General features: G+C 37.8%; 1 protein-coding gene across 7 annotated transcripts in view; it reads right to left on the bottom strand.

Annotated features, from left to right (window-relative positions):
• The window catches only part of IL1RAPL2 (interleukin 1 receptor accessory protein like 2), a 1,272,933-nt gene that overhangs the window by 535,306 nt on the left and 719,181 nt on the right, over window positions 1-18,446 (bottom strand). For all 7 annotated transcript variants that reach the window (XM_032330924.1, XM_032330929.1, XM_032330930.1 and 4 more), the window contains one exon: window positions 9,345-9,498. In XM_032330924.1, coding sequence (XP_032186815.1) covers window positions 9,345-9,498 — 154 coding nt within the window. The remainder of the gene's footprint in view (window positions 1-9,344; window positions 9,499-18,446) is intronic.

Below are 18,446 nucleotides of genomic sequence, written 5' to 3'. Positions count from 1 at the left end.
TCATAGACAAGTAACCTATCTCCGCTGAGTCTCCCTTTCTTCCCTTATGAAATAAATATTTCCTAACTTTCAAGGTTATTGTGAACATTGACTGATTGTACAATACAATACCTGACTCAATAAATGGTGGTCCTCTGAGCATCTGTTCCATTCTGTTGGATCTGGCTCATGGCTAATCTCCCACCATATCAAACTCCTCATTTTCATCCTCTAGAAGACTGGCTTGAGAGAATAGTCTTAGCTTGCTCAAACCACTACTTTCAGGTTGGAGGAGAGCAAGGTAGCTGAGACTTTCACAAATGAACATAGCAGGCCTAGAAAACCTGTGTCCATGAATCTTAGAGGTCTATACACCTAGAAGTCACACTGTAATTCCTTCCCAAGAATCCCCTCCCCTACCCCTAACTCAAGTCAGAGGAGTCAGCCAAGGAGTCAATGATCACCTCAGGTGATGGAAGAGAGCCACTGGAGCAGAACTGACCTGGATTGGGCACGTTTGCCATATCCTGCTGCCATGTGCTCTAACTTGCTCACCCTCAGCCCTCCAAGCTGGTCTCCTGTACAGCTACCTACGAAACAAACCCACAGGAATAAATGTTCTTATAGTCCAGAGAAACTTTGCAGAGAAACAAGACCAGCTTTCTGCTAATGGGACAGTTAGTAATATTTTTTTATTTGTCTCCCTATAAAGCATAGAAACATGCAAACATTTTCCAGGAAAGACTGGAAATATCTTTGACCTTGTCTGTCACCAACAGGGTGACAACCTATATCATAGGTTGAGGCAGGAGGAGAGAAATAGGGGGGGAAGGAAAGATAAAATAACAGAGGCAGTTAAAGGAAGAGGGGAAAAATCACTCCTTAGACTGATACTCAAGGCCTTCCTTCCCACTAACTCTAAGCAGGCTTTTTTTTCTTTTCTCCTAGTCACCCAAGGTCATGAGTAGAGTTGACCTTGTTTCTAGAGGGAGCAAGCAGCCACCTGCAGGGTATGAATTGTGACACTCTGGGAAAGGCCCCCCACAGGCACTGCAAAGCTGCCAGAAATTCCCACCATTAGTCATGCCTATGAGTTACAGAATTGAAATATCTATTAAACTGCAAATATGTTAGCTATAAAGGGAAACATTTTGGGCCATTATCGGTCAGGAATTCTTTATCTCTTTGAGGAACTAGATTAGACCCAGCAGAAAACAAGGATCTGAGGAGATGGGCTACAGAAAAGACAGGACATTAGGACATTTAAAAGAGTCAGAGAAGGGACAAAGATGTCATTCACAGTGGGCTGGGTATGCTAGGAAAGGCCAGGGTCACCCAAGAAGGGAGAGGGAGTCCTAGGAGGAAAGGCAAAGGAGCTGCTACCAGCCGGTTTTGGTCACGAGATTTTTGCACCTGCGACTGTGCAAAAAGAACAGTCAATTATGAAATGCACAGTCAGTCATGTGAAAGTTTCCTTAACGTGGCCAAGAACTATTGACTGCTGAGGGCTTTCCTCATTAAGTCACACGAAAGGTATAAACGAGATACATTCTCAGATGATAATCAGGATACAGACATTCAGATCATGTTAACTGGTTGCTCAGAACATAAAGGAGAGAGAACATATGCTAATGATTTTTTTTTCCCTCACTGCTTCACATTGCATTGCTTTGGGGCAGTTGCAAGGTGGGTACTTTATCCCCAGGGCTTTTCATTTATCTGTAATATTTGAGACCAACTTGCTTCATCATTTAAATTGTTCTCTGTAAGGTGATAAATTCGCCAATACCCCTCCTGTAGTATTACATCCATAAATTGCGCCCTTCACACTCTGCTTGGATCGACCAGTCTGTTGGTGATGTGATTAGGATGGCTTCTGAGTGCTGTTCTCAGTTTGTCTATTAACTGCTCTCCAGGACACTTATGTTTTTTGTTTGTTTGTTTGTGTTTGTTTTTGCTTTTTTTCCCCTGCTCACTGCTGCGGATGGAAGTAGTGGAGGAAATTCTGAGCCAGCCACACAGTCATTCACTTGTTTCTAAGTGCTACTGAACCAAACTCTTTAAGGAAAGGCCACAAAAAGACAATTTCCAAACTGAATTCAGCATATAGGCATGTTTTACTTAGTCCACACAATGATGAACAAACCACAGATCTCCACATAAAAATCCAGACTTCTACAATCTCTTCAAAAAGTAGAGGGCCTAATAGTACTGGATCCTTAAGTTCACATGATGACAGCTAGGGCTAAGTCAATACTGCTAGTGTTCTCCAGCTTGCCTCTCCATGTTACTTACACACCCATTCAGGTACCTGACTCACCTGGCTTCTAGAAGCATTTGACTATTGATTAGGGCATCACCCTTTTGCTGGTTTAGACTCAGTCATCAGCAGTAAATGCTTTTCCTTTTATAGAAGGAATAGAATAACAGCTATTTCTTCTTTAAGCCAAAACCCTCGGTTAGCAAATGAACATTTTATATACCAGGTTATTTCAGAGATCCATAGACCTGAGCTCTGAAGTCTCTAATTTTGGAGTCTTTCTGGGGATACATCTCCTCTTTTTCTGGCCCAGAACCCAGGATTAAGGGACTAAGGACAGAGTAATAATGGGATATGATAGAAAAAAAAAACAGTATATTAGTAATAAGAAGATGGGGGTTCTAGTCAGAGCTATGCCATTCATCAGCTGCCACCCCAGGGCAAATGGTTTAAACTCTGAGCCATAGTTTAGTCTAGTGAGAGTGGATTATATTATGTGATCGTACATGTTTAGGAAATGTCCTAAACTATTATATCTCTTCCTCCTTTCAGAAAACTGTAATACATATTAGAATATGATATACACTAAGATGCCCTGAAATGCCTTGCAAAAAAAGAGACCTGTTTAACTTTGACCTGGCAGACACACTGTCACAGAACCTTTCTCCACACCCCCTCCTCTCCTTTCCTTCCTCTCTTCCAGAAATAACTATTAACATTTCTTAAAATTGAAAAAGTTTAAAAAAAAAAAACCTGTACCCCTGGGGATAAAAATATATTATATGTTTATAAAAAAATAAAAAATTAAAAACAAAAAAAATTGGAAAAGTTTAGAAACTGTTTAAAACACTATTTGTTCTAATGAAAAAATTTTAAAAAATTCTCAGGTTCCAAAGGGAACATAATTCTGTCTCCACCTGTCTGATTTCGGAATCACATTAAGAAACCTGAATCCTATGTTTCTTGTTGCAAAGAGTAGGCACCGTTTTATGTGTTGACTCCTCTCTACCAATTGAATCAACATTGTTTAACTAGACTGTTCTCCACTGCTTCACTTCTGTTAGCTTACAATCATTATGATAGGGCACCTGGGTGGCTCAGTGGGTTAAAGCCTCTGCCTTCGGCTCAGGTCATGATCTCAGTGTCCTGTGATCAAGCCCCGCATTGGGCTCTCTGCTCAGTGGGGAGCCTGCTTCCCTCTCTCTCTCTCTGCCTGCCTCTCTGCCTACTTGTGATCTCTCTGTCAAACAAATAAATACAATATTTTTAAAAAATCATTATGATAACTGCTATGAACCTTACTGGAATCCATTTTTTCTCAATATGGATTTTCATATTAATAGTGTCTTTTGACACCAAAATAGGAAGCTTGGCAAATTTTATCTTCTGTACATTCTTGCTTTTCTTGGATCCCTACTTTTTCTTGTTTCCTGTTTCCTGGCACCATCCTAAGTTTAAATTTAATTCTGTGTCCCATTCCTATTGATCTACTCTAAGGTACTCACTGAGATCTATACGGACTAGGTTCCAAAATGTCAAGTGCATCCTTTTAGTGGTATCTAAATTCCAACAGGAAATTTTGAATAGATAATGTCTAGAAAGGAAATTATAGTGGAAAAATGAACATTATGATCAATATTTTGATATATTTTTCAATGTATGTAATATATATCTGGCAATATATGGTTTGTTCTTGGTGGTGGTTAAAAAAGTTATATTTAAGAGTCAGAAAGACCTAGATTCATATCCATGCTCCGTCAATTACAAAATATGTGACTGAAGGCACATCACTTCACCTAAGTTTTCTTCCTCAATAAAATGGGGACAGTAAGAGTAATAGATAACTATTATTACTAACCCTCATATGGTTTTTCTGAAGATTAAATGAAAAAAAAAAGAATGAAAAACACTAAGCATAATGTCTGCCACAAAGTGAGCTCTCAATAGATATTAGATCTCTGGGTCCCCCTATTATGATTATTATGTAGTTGTTGGCTTACAGATCACATCTCCTATTATACTATCATTACTCAGTCAGAATCTCCATTCTGTTTCTTCCCCCAACTCTCCACCATATCTCCACATTCCCCTGTTTCTCCTAAACCCACTTTCACCCCAATGTCTCAGCATTAACAGTAGACTCATAAATAAACAGCCAGGGCCAACAAAAGCCTGATTTCAAGCCTGATGTGAAATTGCTCCCTCTGTGTGTAAATAGCAGCCATTCTCTACACCAGAGGAAGGTTATTCTAATAAACTATGCAGTCTCAAGGACACACGCAGCAGTGCACTACAGTTAGTTATAACTTGGCGAAGTGAAATTAAAAGCACTTACTGAAGCCAGGCATTTGAACATCTTCACCAAAAACTGATCCCAATTTCTACTCTGTAATTTTATCAAGCTTTGTGTATCCAGATTGTGTGCTATCATTGCTTAATAGTAACCTAGCAGCATATCCTTGAAATATATCCATAGAATAAACCTCTCTTTCTAGCCACAGCATTTAGACACAAATGGATTAAAAGATTATCCTAACATGTAAAGAATCCCAAATCTGGAACTCTAGAGCTGTTTATAATAATCAGAAGGACTGGTATTATTTGCATAGTCACCAAAGAACAGGTTGGTTTTGTTTTGTTTTGTTTTTTCTAAGCAACCAAGTGCATTTCTAAAAAGCTGAATAAAATCATGCATTTGTGAATGATTTGTCAGGTGAATGGTGAATTATTTTCCAAATACAGTTAATTAGCACTGGTTTCCTGCTGGTGTTCATTTTGGGAAGCCCCTGTTATTTATATCTGCCTTTGACCTTCCCAAGGCAGACATTCTCCTCTAATCCCAAAAGACCCTATTACCTTATCTTTCCTGTCCTCTCCCACTCCTCATCTTCTTCCATTATCACCTGTTCTACATTCTCAGTATCATATAATCAACACTCCCTTCTCTTCTTACCACTTCAACTAGCCATCTGTACAAAATTCAATGTGAGAATAAAGGGAAAATATCTCTAAAATAACAAACAGCTACCTAAAATATGCTGTGGGAAATAAAATTGTTAGCTGTTGGTGTCTTTGGCAAATGACCTAAACACATTAATGTACATGTCTATTTGTTGTTATACCCTTCCCTATTCATCTGTACCCTCCGAAGAAATAAAAGGAAATGTCCACATCACAAAAGCCTGAAATAATTTAGATACTAAAAGTGTTCCAGAAAAGTTGCATTTAAATCAAATCCTATTTTAATGCGGCAGGAAAGCTGGCTATTTAAAGAAATCTTATGATTAATTCTTTTATATGGAAAAAATCATTTCATAAAACCAATGATTACCTTCTAGTTCATCAGTCTTGAATATCTGGATCTTTTTGTAACTGATCTATTTAAAACAAGTAGCACCTATACACTTAAAAAAAAAAAACACTTGCTTTACTGAAGAAGTATTTCTCAAACTTATAAATTTTAAAAAACAGAAAAAAAACTCTTAAAATTTTGATAAACTTTTATATTTTGCATACTTACAATATATAATTTTAAAGAATCATGCTCTACATAATTTTGTAATTAGCCAATTCTATTATTTTATATTGAATTCCTATTCCATACCTGCATATTGCTAAACTGAAAACAAGTATGAGGGGATTATGTTTTAAATAATCCCAGCCTTATATTTTGAATTATGAGAGGATAAACTGTTTAATCGCTTTGTAATACTGACACAAATCACAATGTAACTTATATAAAAGTACAAATTAGGGGCAACTGGGTGGCCCAAGTCAGTTAAAAATCTGCCTTATGCTCAGGTCACGATCTCAGGATCCTGGGATGGAGCCATATATCAGGCTCCCTGCTTGGAGGGGAGCCTGCTTCTCCCTCTGCCCCTCCCCCTGCTCATGTTTTCCCTCCCTTTATCTCTCAAATAAATAAATAAAACCACTAGAAAAGTACAAATTAAAAATAAATCTTCACAAAACAACCTCTTGAACTGGTATACCAAGAGACCATTTTGTTTCTACATCAAACATAACATTTGAAGTATGTTAATAAATACATAAACTTGGTATCTTCTTATCAGAATAATGACCACTGACCCAAGGATAATTCTGAATTATTTTTTCTCCAGCATGCGATACATATTCAGTATATTTTTACTCAAATGGTAAATGAAAAATTACTGTTTCAGTGGCTGAGGCTGCTTTATCCCTACATTCCCTTAACAGATTTCCTTTGGTGACCAAGGATTTATAGTTTCATGACAGCTCTTAGGAAGTTAGGTAAAACAATTTGGGGCCTATGAACATGAGTTTGGTGTGTGTGTATGTGAACTAACATGACCACAAGAAAATCAAACCTGTGACTGACTTCTTTAGCATTACTCTCTCAGCTACTATTTCTCCAAACATAATCCTTAGAAGGCATACAACAGAATTACCTGGAAAAAAAGGCAAGTTCCCATTGTTACTGATGTGTTGAATTCGAATCTTGAGGAAAGAGATGGAACTGTATTTAAAGAACCTTATCTTCATCCTACCCGTGTTCTTCCACATGATTCTGATGTGCATTAAAGTTTGAAAATCTCTGGGAAGTAGAGTTGAGGTGAAATTTTAAACGTATAGTTCAACTACGTGAAAAGTTTAGGGAAAGTGAATTAACACCTTATAAAATGCCCCAAAGTAGTAGCTTTAGCTCTGTTTTTCCAGAATCTAAAAAGAAACAAAAAAAAATTAAACATACTGTCACCACAACCCATCAGATGGGAGCATAAAAGAGGTTTGGTGTTAACTTTATTCTGGTCCAACTTAAACGCAAGCCAACCACTATAATGTTACAAATTTTAGTAAATAATTCCTAATGGAGGTGTTCTGCAGACAGCTGATAAGGATTGTGTGACTGTGGTCAAACTGATGATACTGGAAGGATTTTTGCATGGTCAGGTCACTTATTAATGATGTATAACTTCCTGATTGACTCTTCTCCTTGAATGAGACAGGAAGTCTAGTTCACATTGAGAAAAAAAAAAATCAACCAAAAGCAGATCTTTCCTATATGATTCGGCCCAACAGGGTTAGTTATTATGAAAGTTCATACTGGAAAAGACGTGCAATACTAATTAAAAGAATAATTTAAACCTCCACAGAAGTTACTCTACAAATTCAGACTAAGTAGAACTGTCATGTAATAGGAGAGAAAATGAACTGAAGTATACATACATACATCAACAAGGAGCCTGACTTGGGTCTCAGTCTTACAACCCTGAGATCATGACCTGAGCTGAAACCAAGAGTTGGACTCTTAACCAACTGCACCATCCAGGTGCCCCCTGATAAAATATTTTTTATTCCTTGTGCTAACATTCAGAATTTTGAAAAAGACAAAACAAACTGCTGACTCTTAGTGATCAAAAACTTAATTAAATACGAGTTACACCAATGAACTTACTCAGCAAATGTCATTATTAGTAGACTGATTTTAATACTACCCCAAAAAGGTCAGATGAACATATGCGAAAATAACATAGAAGGAAATCTGTATTTCTAACATTTGTGTGAATATGTTATAATTAATCAACTAGTTGATTTCAATATTACATAGTTAAACTGGTAATGCCCAAGAGCATCAGTCTTAAGTTAATCAATATAATCATAATTATGATTGTCTGGATAATGTCAAATTTTACTATGGCTCAGATTTTACCTACAATAAAAATGTGTGTGTGAACACTTACACACACACACACACACACACATACACATACATCTAAAACATAGATAAGAAAAATAAATTAGGCAAGGTTTTCTAAGGAACAATAGCAGGTAGACTTCTGTCATGAAATTTCTTGGGTCCATCATACCCATCATCAGGGATAACATTTATGGGTATCAGATTCTGTCATGTCACTGAAAACTACTTTCTAACATTCTCCACCAGATCAGAATATCATGAGTTTCTCTCCTTCATGTGGTATGAGTAGAATTACTAGTTTATATTTCACTTGTATTTCAGATTTAAAATACACATATAGGGGCGCCTGGGTGGCTCAGTGGGTTAAAGCCTCTGCCTTCAGCTCAGGTCTTGATCCCAGGGTCCTGGGATAGAGTTCCACATCAGGCTCTCTGCTCAGCGGGAAGCCTGCTTCCTCCTCTCTATCTCTCTGCCTGCCTCTCTGCCTACTTGTGATCTCTGTCAAATAAATAAATAAATAAAATCTTTAAAAAAAAATACACATATACATACTATTTGTTGAGATTCTTTTCCATTTAAGAATCACCAGAAGGGGGCGCCCTGGTGGCTCAGTGGGTTAAAGCCTCTGCCTTTGGCTCGGGTCATGATCCCAGGGTCTTGGGATCGAGCCCCACATCCGGCTCTCTGCTCAGCAGAGAGCCTGCTTCCCTTCCTCTCTCTCTGCCTACCTCTCTGCCTACTTGTGATCTCTGTCAAATAAATAAATAGGGTCTTTAAAAAAAAAAGAATCACTAGAAGCACACAATAACATCAGTCATTTATGAGCAGTTTTGTATAAATGATATTCTGGATGCAGTCCAAGAGGGTATCATTTCAAAAGCCCAGTAGAATCTCATTCTGAGGCAGGCATTACCTACAAGGAGATTCTACATATCAACATTCTATAGTGGTTCCAGTATATCTTTTCTGAGATGCTTAGTAACAAGATATCTTGAAGAGTTAAAAACACATCATAAAGGCAGAGAAGAGATATGCAGCAATTGGCCTCATGTTCCCTAAATCAATTGTCCATATTCCACATATAGTTTATCAGTACAACTTATTAACAGTGAGCTTTCAAACCATCTGATTTGCAGCCAATCTTAAATTCACTGCAAGTTCGCTGTTTGTTTTGGAAACTCTTTCTTCCCATAACAAATTATTATTTATTTTTAAGTTATATTAGTCACCATACAGTATATCATTAGTTTTTGATGTAGTGTTCCAAGATTCATTGTTTGCATATAACACCCAGTGCTCCACGATATCTACGCCCTCCTCAATCCCCACGACCAGGCTCACTAATCCCCCCATGCTCCTCCCTTCTAAAACCTTCCATTTGTTTCCAAATTTCACTTGCCATAATTTGGTAGAACCAATTCTTACCTGTAACCTTCAATTCAGTTGTTCGTCTTACAAGTTTTCCTTCATACTTAAGTTCGCAAGTGTAATTTCCTCCATCTTCTTCTTGAACTTCTTGGATTAGCAGAGCATTTCCCTTCTGTATTATTATACTTCTCCACATTTTGGGCTTACATTCCTGCAGAGAAAATATTTGTGAACAAACAAAAAAAATTAAATTCTCATCAAGTCTTAGTACTGACAAGTTATTACTTTCACTTTCTTATGCTCTTCTCTTTACTTTTCAAAATATATAACTAGAGTTAAGTCAATGACCATAAAAAATCATAACAGCATCTTAATGTGTCCAATTTAAATATCACAACTATCAGCCCAGTAGCTACCTTAAAAGACTGATCCCAAGTGCAGAAAGTAATTAGAGATATTCTGCAAAAATGGAAAAGCATACAAACTCCCCAAGATGCAAAAAGGATATATCAAAACCTTAAAAGTTGCTAAATATCATTATAAAGTCCTGTATTTTTTTCTATTTGACAGGGATTTTCCTAAAATTCCTAAAAGAATAGTGTTCATTTAGTAACAAAGCATACTACAAGGGAGTCTGAGGCATTATTAAAAATTCATAAAAAGCTTTACATTGGCAATATTGTCTACAATAATTTTAATAACTACTTCTTATAGTTAAAGACTGATGCTAATATTCCAGAGTCTCCCTTCCCATAATCAAGAGATACATCTAGGTGGGTGGGGGTGAGAACAAGGGTCAAGAAAATTAGGCTTAAGCAGTTCTTTAGAGACATAGCTCGGTAAAATAAGGACACATTTTGTTCTAGTAATAAAAAAGGAGAAATTATCCGCTCATTTTCTGAGTTCAGTGACATATGACCAGAGAATAAGATCTGGCTTTGGAAGACAATTTTTCTACACGCCTGATGGAAACATGAGGGAGCCTTGCTACTAAGATTGGACTTCTCTAGAAAGGAATGTTTAACAATTTTCCAGAGAGTGACAAAGACATAGAAATAACCAAGTATGTAAGAATATTCAGCCAAGTGGCTGTGCCTTTCGGGAATTTTCTCAGACTACTTTTTAGATATGGTTCCAGTTTGTCTACCACTCATCTCAAATGTTCAACCAAACTGTGGCCAAAAGCTATACAAACATCAAGAAGAGGTGTAGGGGACTATTGTGAGGGAGTGCTGAATAATCAAGGCAAAAATATTTTATCATCTAAATTTTGAATCTGTCAGTTAAGACAATGAAAAAATGATTGTGAGGTCAATGATGTAAATAATTGTTAACAGAAATTTTCTCTTTTCCCACTATGGTATATACAACATCTCTTCAACCGCTTCTCTCCCTCACCCCCACTCCTGCCCTCCACAAATACATCCTAAACATTCACATAAAGATAGAATCAATGTTGACTCTCAACCCCAGCTCTACATACTTGTGTACATGTATGCACGTGTGTGTGTGTGTGTGTGTGTGTGTGTGTGTGAAATGATTTAATTGAATGAGTATCCATTTAACAGTTTCTTACTGTAACAGATCTTTTTCTTTTATGATAGCAGGAGTTTTGACAACAAAATACAAGAACTGGCACTTAAGTTCACAGGTACAATATTTAAGAGATATGCTTGCTTTATGTCCAGTACAACTACCCACACATATTGTCAGAGTGTAAATAAAAGTAATACTATCTAGGGCATCTAGATATAAGTCTGCTTCACTCCCTAGGGTCTTTCCAAAGAACAGTTAAGGGTCTGTCTGAAATTATATTACATACCATGTCTGGCAAGGTTTATCACCTATATGAGATTTTCTTCTGAGTTAAACCTTGGGATATAAGGTTTCTGAGAAAATGAAGAAGAAAGTCTGAACAACAACAAAAAAATAGTCCAGCTGCCACTATCGTCATACAATAATAATCCACAATTATTTTCGCATTGCTTCAAACTCCAATAGCCTCAGATTTCTAAAGAATCATTCTGAAGGTTATTAAACAAAAATATGGTCCCTCTGGGCATTTTGAGAGGAAAGGAAAATGAAAACTGAGCTGCTTCACTTTCACATAGCAGTGGTGGGGGTGGGAAAATGAGCCCACACACTCATTGTATTCAAAGACAAATGACTTTGTTTTCTAATGTCATTTTTGGGGAAAGTCCATCTGCAATTAGCTCTAACCATTTTCATTTTTACAGCACACAGCTTTGATTTCTTTTTTCCCTAGGAAGTAAAATCTATAGAGTGTATAAGAGTTAGAAAATAACCCCTGCTGAAGAACAGCCTGGAATCTTTACACATTCTTTGGGCTAGATCGAGATAGTCCCAACTGTCTTCCAAGTTGCCATCTAGCCTTATAAAAGATTATTTGTACCTAATAGAGTTTTGTGGATTTTTTTAAACTTTGGCATAGGAAAATGTTATTGTCAGGTCATCTCCACCCTTCTAGAGACAATGTAGTATAGATGAAAAGGTAAACTGTAGTCAGAGCAAGACATCTCTAAGTCAAAATCTGGGGTTCACCCAAGTTCTGTTATTTTGGTCAAATTTGCTTAAGTTCTTTAGGTATCAGTTTCTTACTCTATATATGAAGATAACATATACTACTATGTGAGCAGCCAGAGCACAGAGGCTTACAGAGTTTATTCATTACATTCTTGTTGGGAGCACTATATATGGTGGTCTTCAGCACAGAGAATGCTTTCTATCCCTAAACTTTCACAATCTTGGATTATGTCTCCTCCAAACCCCCAGCTCTCTTTGGTGAAAATTGGTGCTAATGGACTAATCAGATGAAAACAAATCTTCAATAATTGGTTAACCATCCCCAGGAACATAATACTTTAATCCACTGAAAATGTATAGCTCTTAAGAGGCCACTCCAACACTAATCCTAGCAGGTGGGTAGAGGAACTCTATTTTATTAGAAGAGGCTTATAGATGGCCATCATACATCAAGCGACCCATCCTTTACAAAATTATTTCCTTGGCTATTCTTCAAATATATGGGTACCTATATCAAATCTCCAAAGTCTTCCAGCCTTTTTACTCCACTGTTTACAGCATCTTTCCCTTAAACTGCTGGCTGCTAGGTTTACTACTGTCATTGCTTCTCTCCTGTCCCCAATCTCCCTATGACCTCTCTCCTACTGAACAAGCATCATTGCCATACCTCATTGCTCCATATCCATTTAATTTAATTTTGACAGCCTGTTAGGCAAAGTAATTTGAAACATGTAAATCAAATCTAAAGATGGTTGTTTATCTGAGGTGAGGAAAAACCTTCAAAGCCTTAAATATGAGCAGGTCCCTTATATTTGTACTTTGGGACCATTAAAATAAACTTCATCAGCTTGAAGGTTTTGCTGAAGGCCAGTCTTGTGGAGGTACCTATGTTCAATAAACAGCTCCAGTTCATGTCCTGACTGATCCCTCATAGAGCTGTTTGTTATACAACCTCCTTGTTCAATCAAAATAATGTCAATCCTTAAAGACAAGCTTCCTTCCCTCTCTGCCAGCCTTCCTCAGTGGCATTTGTCATTTGCCAGTATGTACTAAGTTGGGAGCCTAGAAGGTTCAATAGGAACATCTGTGGACCAAGTTTCTTAATGTAACATGTTGCTAGCCACATTTGGATGTTGGAATTTCCACCCTGAAACAGTCACCACCATATTCACGGTACATTTCTGAGATATTATCATCATACAAACAGGTATTTTTTAATCAGTTTGATTTGTTGGTCTGGTTATTTCAGGGCTTTTGGAGCACAGGACTCATTTCTCATGGCAAATATACCAGGAAGATTTATTTAAATATTTATTCTGATTCTGAAGTTCAGACACAAAGTAGTTGGACAACCATAAACCAATCATGTAATCTCTGGTCCTCAAGTTACTTTTGTTCAAATACCTACTACTCATGCACTCTGATGCAATTTCTCTCCTTTCCCCTGGAGACTGGACTATTTCATAGAGTATCTAGGCATCTACCTAACAATCTGTAGTGAACGTGAACTTTCTTCAATTTAAAGATGGAAGACATAGGAGCACAATTATAAATTAGGTATCAACTTTGCCCTTTTCATCCCTACCCATACTCCAAATTCACAGGATAACAAATTTGACAAAGTTTTTCCCCTCCCTAGCTCTATTTCTCTTTCTCTCTTCATAGTCCTAATGTTAAAGTTGGTACCCCACAGTGGTTAAAGTGTACATTCTAGACTCAAATACTTGAGCTGGAATCCTAAGTTGTATGTTCTTAAACATGCCAATTCATTGATCTAAACCTTAGTTTTTCAACTTTTGAAAAAAGTGGTGATAATATTTACCAATACGGCCAATTATAAGGATTTAAAGAGGTAATGTATATAGGTGTTCAGTAATATAGGGCATCACATGCTAAAAACAATAAATATTAACTACTATACTATTATTATTATCACTCTTATTACTCTGCTTTCAGATTACATACACATCCATTATGACATGTTAATGTCTCTCAGGAATTAATGTGATTCACATTTCTATAGGCGTCTGAGACAATCCAAAACACAATCCAATGTTATAACTCATTTTTTAAAGGATTTCATTTATTTATTTATTTGAGAGAGAGAGAGAGAATGCATTGAGAGCAGGAGGAGGGAAAGAGGGACAGGAAGAGAAAGGAAGAAAATCTCAATCAGACTATGTGCGGAGAAGAGAGCCTAGCACAAGGTTTGATCCCATGACCCCAAGATCATGACCTAAGCCAAAACCAAGAGTCAGATGCTCAACAAACTGAGCCACCCCAGCACCATCCCCCAAGTTATAATTCTAATGCAGGTGTTGACTTCCAGTTTCTGATTCAACATGCAAAAGTTTTGAAGTTGTCACTACCATCCATACAACAAGAAAAAATGTGAACAAACTGAAAATCAACAACTCTTCTTATATTCATCAGATATTTATGGTGACAGTGAAAACCACTACCCCAAAAACCACAGAGACAGGTGATGTACAGAGAATCACAACTTACTGGAAGCTGAAGCAAACACAGGAACCAGCAACTAACAGGAGCACTTAAGGATAACTTACTAATTTCTGAAGACTATGAACTAGCTTTACATATAAAAACCCCTGGGGGGGCAATCTTTTGAAGAGCCCACTTTTAGAATGTTTACCTCCAGGAGCCCCACCAGGTTTTCAGCATGGAAACTAGAGAAAAATCCCCTTATGCTCTTGGCAAAGGAAGGAAAAAGTAAACATTATGAAATATACCCTAAGAGTCCTATTCTCCTTAACAGCCTGTCCTCAAAGTATATAGGAAAAGGGAAATATCTGATGGCAGCCCCTCTAGTCTTTGAAGTGAGGGAAGAAAAATAGCCAGCACCAACTCCCTCTATCCTGGCTGTCTCATCTAACGGAGGTGGGAGAGAAGCTGAGAAGCACTTGTGATGGTCATAGCCCAGGGACAAGGTTCACTAAAAGACTGAAATCTAATCATAAGATTACAGATTGCTTTCCCTTACCCTATATTTTAACAAGTATAACTCCTGTATAACAATAGGATATTATAGCAAAAATAACTGCACAACTCAGGCCTTATTTAAGAAGTCTCTAGGTAAAATCAAAGATAACAGGAGAGTGGATATCAAGGACACCAGAGGGAATTTTAGCTTCTAATATCTATGGCTATAGCAAGCAATAAACACAGCCTAACTCTTAGCCAGATAAATGTAAAAATCTCAAATTAAAGACCTATTACCTCAGTTCCTTTTACTTAGTACATTATGCCTGGCTTTTGACAATAATTTACATGGTATACTAAGAGACAAACAAAACAAAATAAAAACCACCATTTGAAGAGAGAGAATAAGCATTAGGACCAGACTCAGGTATGGTAGAAAATTTGGAATTATCAGTCAGGGAATTTAAAATAAATATTATTAATATGTTAATGGACCTAAAGGCAAGGGTGGAAAATATGTAAAAACAGAAGAGAGATGGAAACTCTTTAAAAAAGTAAAATGAAATACTACAAATAAAAACACTGTAACAGAAATAAAGAATGCCTTTCTTGGTACGTTAGTAAACTGGGCATGGCCGAGAAAAAAAAAAATCAGTGAGTTTGAAGATATGTCAATAAAAACTTCCCAAACTAACAAGCAAAAATAAAAAGAATTTTTAAAAAGAATATATAAAGACTTTGGAAGAAATATAAGAAGTATAACATAAGTGTAATAAGAATACACAAAAGAAAAGAAGAGGAGAAAGATGTGGAAGAAACATCTGAAGTAATTCTAACCCTGCATCATCCAAGATTACAGCAGACTGGGCATGGACAAAGAGGTCTGGTGTGCATGTAGGCTACTAGTAATATCTGAGTTGAGTTTTAAACAATATATAAAAATTATATCTGAGCTGAATTTTAAACAATATATAAAAGGTAAGACATACTGGATAGAGGGAACAACATGTGAAGCACTCAGATGAGAAATAACATGAAGTAAACAAAAAAATTCTGAATACTTTTATTGTTGAGAGTAGCAATGAGTAGGCTGAGACCAAATACTAAAAAGCCTATAGAGGGGAGGAGCCAAGATGGCAGAGAAGTAGCAGGCTGAGACGACATCAGGTAGCAGAAGATCAGCTAGATAGCTTATCAAACCATTCCAAACACCTACAAATCCAACAGGAGATTGAGGAGAAGAAGAGCAGCAATTCTAGAAACAGAAAATCGACCTGTGGAGAAGTGAATCCAAAGTGATGGGAAGATAGACCCTGGGGGGAGGGGTCGGCTCCCAGCAAGTGGCGGAGCAACAGAGCACAAAATCAGAACTTTTAAAAGTCTGCTCCAGGGGCGCCTGGGTGGCTCAGTAGGTTAAGCCACTGCCTTCGGCTCAGGTCATGATCTCAGGGTCCTGGGATTGAGCCCCACATCGGGCTCTCTGCTCAGCGGGGAGCCTGCTTCCCCCTCCCTCTCTGTCTGCCTCTCTGCCTGCTTGTGATCTCTCTGTCAAATAAATAAAATCTTTGATAAATAAATAAATAAAAGTCTGCTCCACTGAGGGACATCGCTCCAGAGGCTAAAAAGGGGTGAAGCCCACCCAGGGACAGCATGGTTTCAGGTCCTGCGGGGTCACAGAAGGATTGGGGGTATCTGAGTGTCACAGGTATTAGAGCAGGGAAGCGGGCTACCGAGATGGAGCTGAGGAGCAAGCTCTCAACTCGGGGTTGCTTTATCATGATCCATAGCACAGGTCACTGTTCTATAAGCCAGGACCCCACGGGACCCGGTGAGACTCTCCAGGTGGGGCTGTGTGCCAGAGACAGAGATGTTCGGTCACAGGCTAAGTGATGTCAGAGTGCAGCCAGAGGCCAGGGAGACAGGAGTGACTGAGCGCTTTTCTCCGAGGGCGCATTGAGGAGTGGGGGCCCTGAGCTCTCGGCTCCTCTAGGCCGGGGATTGGGAGGCTGCCATTTTCATTATCGTCCTCTGGAACTCTATGGAAAGTGTTCAGGGAATAAAAGCTCCTGAAAGTAAACCTGAGCAGATTACTTACCCTGGCCCCTGGTAAGGGTGGTACAATTCTGCCTGGGGCAAAGACACTTGAGAATCATTACAACAGGTCCCTCCCCAAGAAGATCAGCAAGAAATACAGCCTGAACAAGTTCACTTACCAAGGTGAACAGCGGAATTCCACAGTAGGAGAAAGCAAAGCATGGACTTCAAGGCTCTCTCCCCATGATTCTTTAGACTTGAAAAGTTAATTAATTTTTTTAATTTGTTTCTTCTGCTATTTTTTTTAACTTTTACCCTTTCCTCTTTTAACATTTTTTAACTAGTTTATCTTAACAATACCTTTCAAAAATATTTTTTGAACCTTCATTATTATAGTCACATTTTATCCTTCATTGTATCTAACTTTATTTTTCATATACACATATGGTTTTTTCTTCAAAAAAAATTTGGGATACAACTTCTTCTAATAGATCAAAATATACCCTAAATCTAGCACAGGGCTTTGTTCTAGTTTCCAACCTGAGCAAATTCTCTTCACTTTTTTTTCTTTATTTCCCCAACCAACTTATCTTATCAACTCCTTCCTTAGAAATTAAAATTTTGGGGGGGCACCTGGGTGGCTCAGTTGGTTAAGCAACTGCCTTCGGCTCAGATCATGATCCCAGCGTCCTGGGATCGAGTCCCACATCGGGCTCCTTGCTCGGCAGGGAGCCTGCTTCTCCCTCTGTCTCTGCCTACCACTCTGTCTGCCTATACTCGCTCTCTCTCCGTCTCTCTCTCTGACAAATAAAAAAAAATTAAAAAATCTTTAAAAAAAAAAGAGATTAAAAAGTTTTTTCATCTTTATAGTCATATTCCATTGCTTCATCATGTTTACCCTTATATATATGTTTTACATTCCTTAAAATTTTGGGAGGTAGTTTCTTCTAAGAGACCAAAATACTCCCAAAATTAAGTAGGTGAACCTGTTCTATTCACCAGTCTTTTATATATGTGTGTATATATATATACACATACACACATACACACACACACACACACATACTTATATATATATATGTCATATATATACATACATATATATATACATTTTATATTGTTTTCCCACTTTTAAATTTTTTATTATTTTTCTGAACTTCTTTTTACCCCCTTTCTTCCCCCCACGATTTGGGGTCTCCTCTGATTTGGTTAAAGCACATTTTACTGGGGCCTTTGCCACACTTTTAGTATTTTATTCGCTCCTTCATATATTCTTATCTGGATAAAATGACAAGGCGGAAAAACTCACCACAAAAAAAAGAACAAGAGGGGTGCCTGGGTGGCTCAGTGGTTTAAGCCTCTGCCTTCAGCTCAGGTCATGATCTCAGGGTCCTGGGATCGAGTCCCACATCGGGCTCTCTGCTTAGCAGGGAGCCTGCTTCCCCCTCTCTCTCTTCCTGCCTTCTGTCTACTTGTGATCTCTCTCTGTCTATCAAATAAATAGATAAAAATCTTTAAAAAAAAAAAGAACAAGAGGCTGCACTGAAGGGCAGGGGGGACCTAATCAATATGAACACTGGTAATATGTCAGATCTAGAGTTCAGAATGACTATTCTCAAGGTGCTAGCCTGGCTCAAAAAA

The sequence above is a fragment of the Mustela erminea genome, chromosome X, assembly GCF_009829155.1.
Source record: "Mustela erminea isolate mMusErm1 chromosome X, mMusErm1.Pri, whole genome shotgun sequence".
In the NCBI taxonomy this organism is placed as follows: domain Eukaryota; kingdom Metazoa; phylum Chordata; class Mammalia; order Carnivora; family Mustelidae; genus Mustela; species Mustela erminea.
This window is presented reverse-complemented; position numbering and strand designations above follow the sequence as displayed.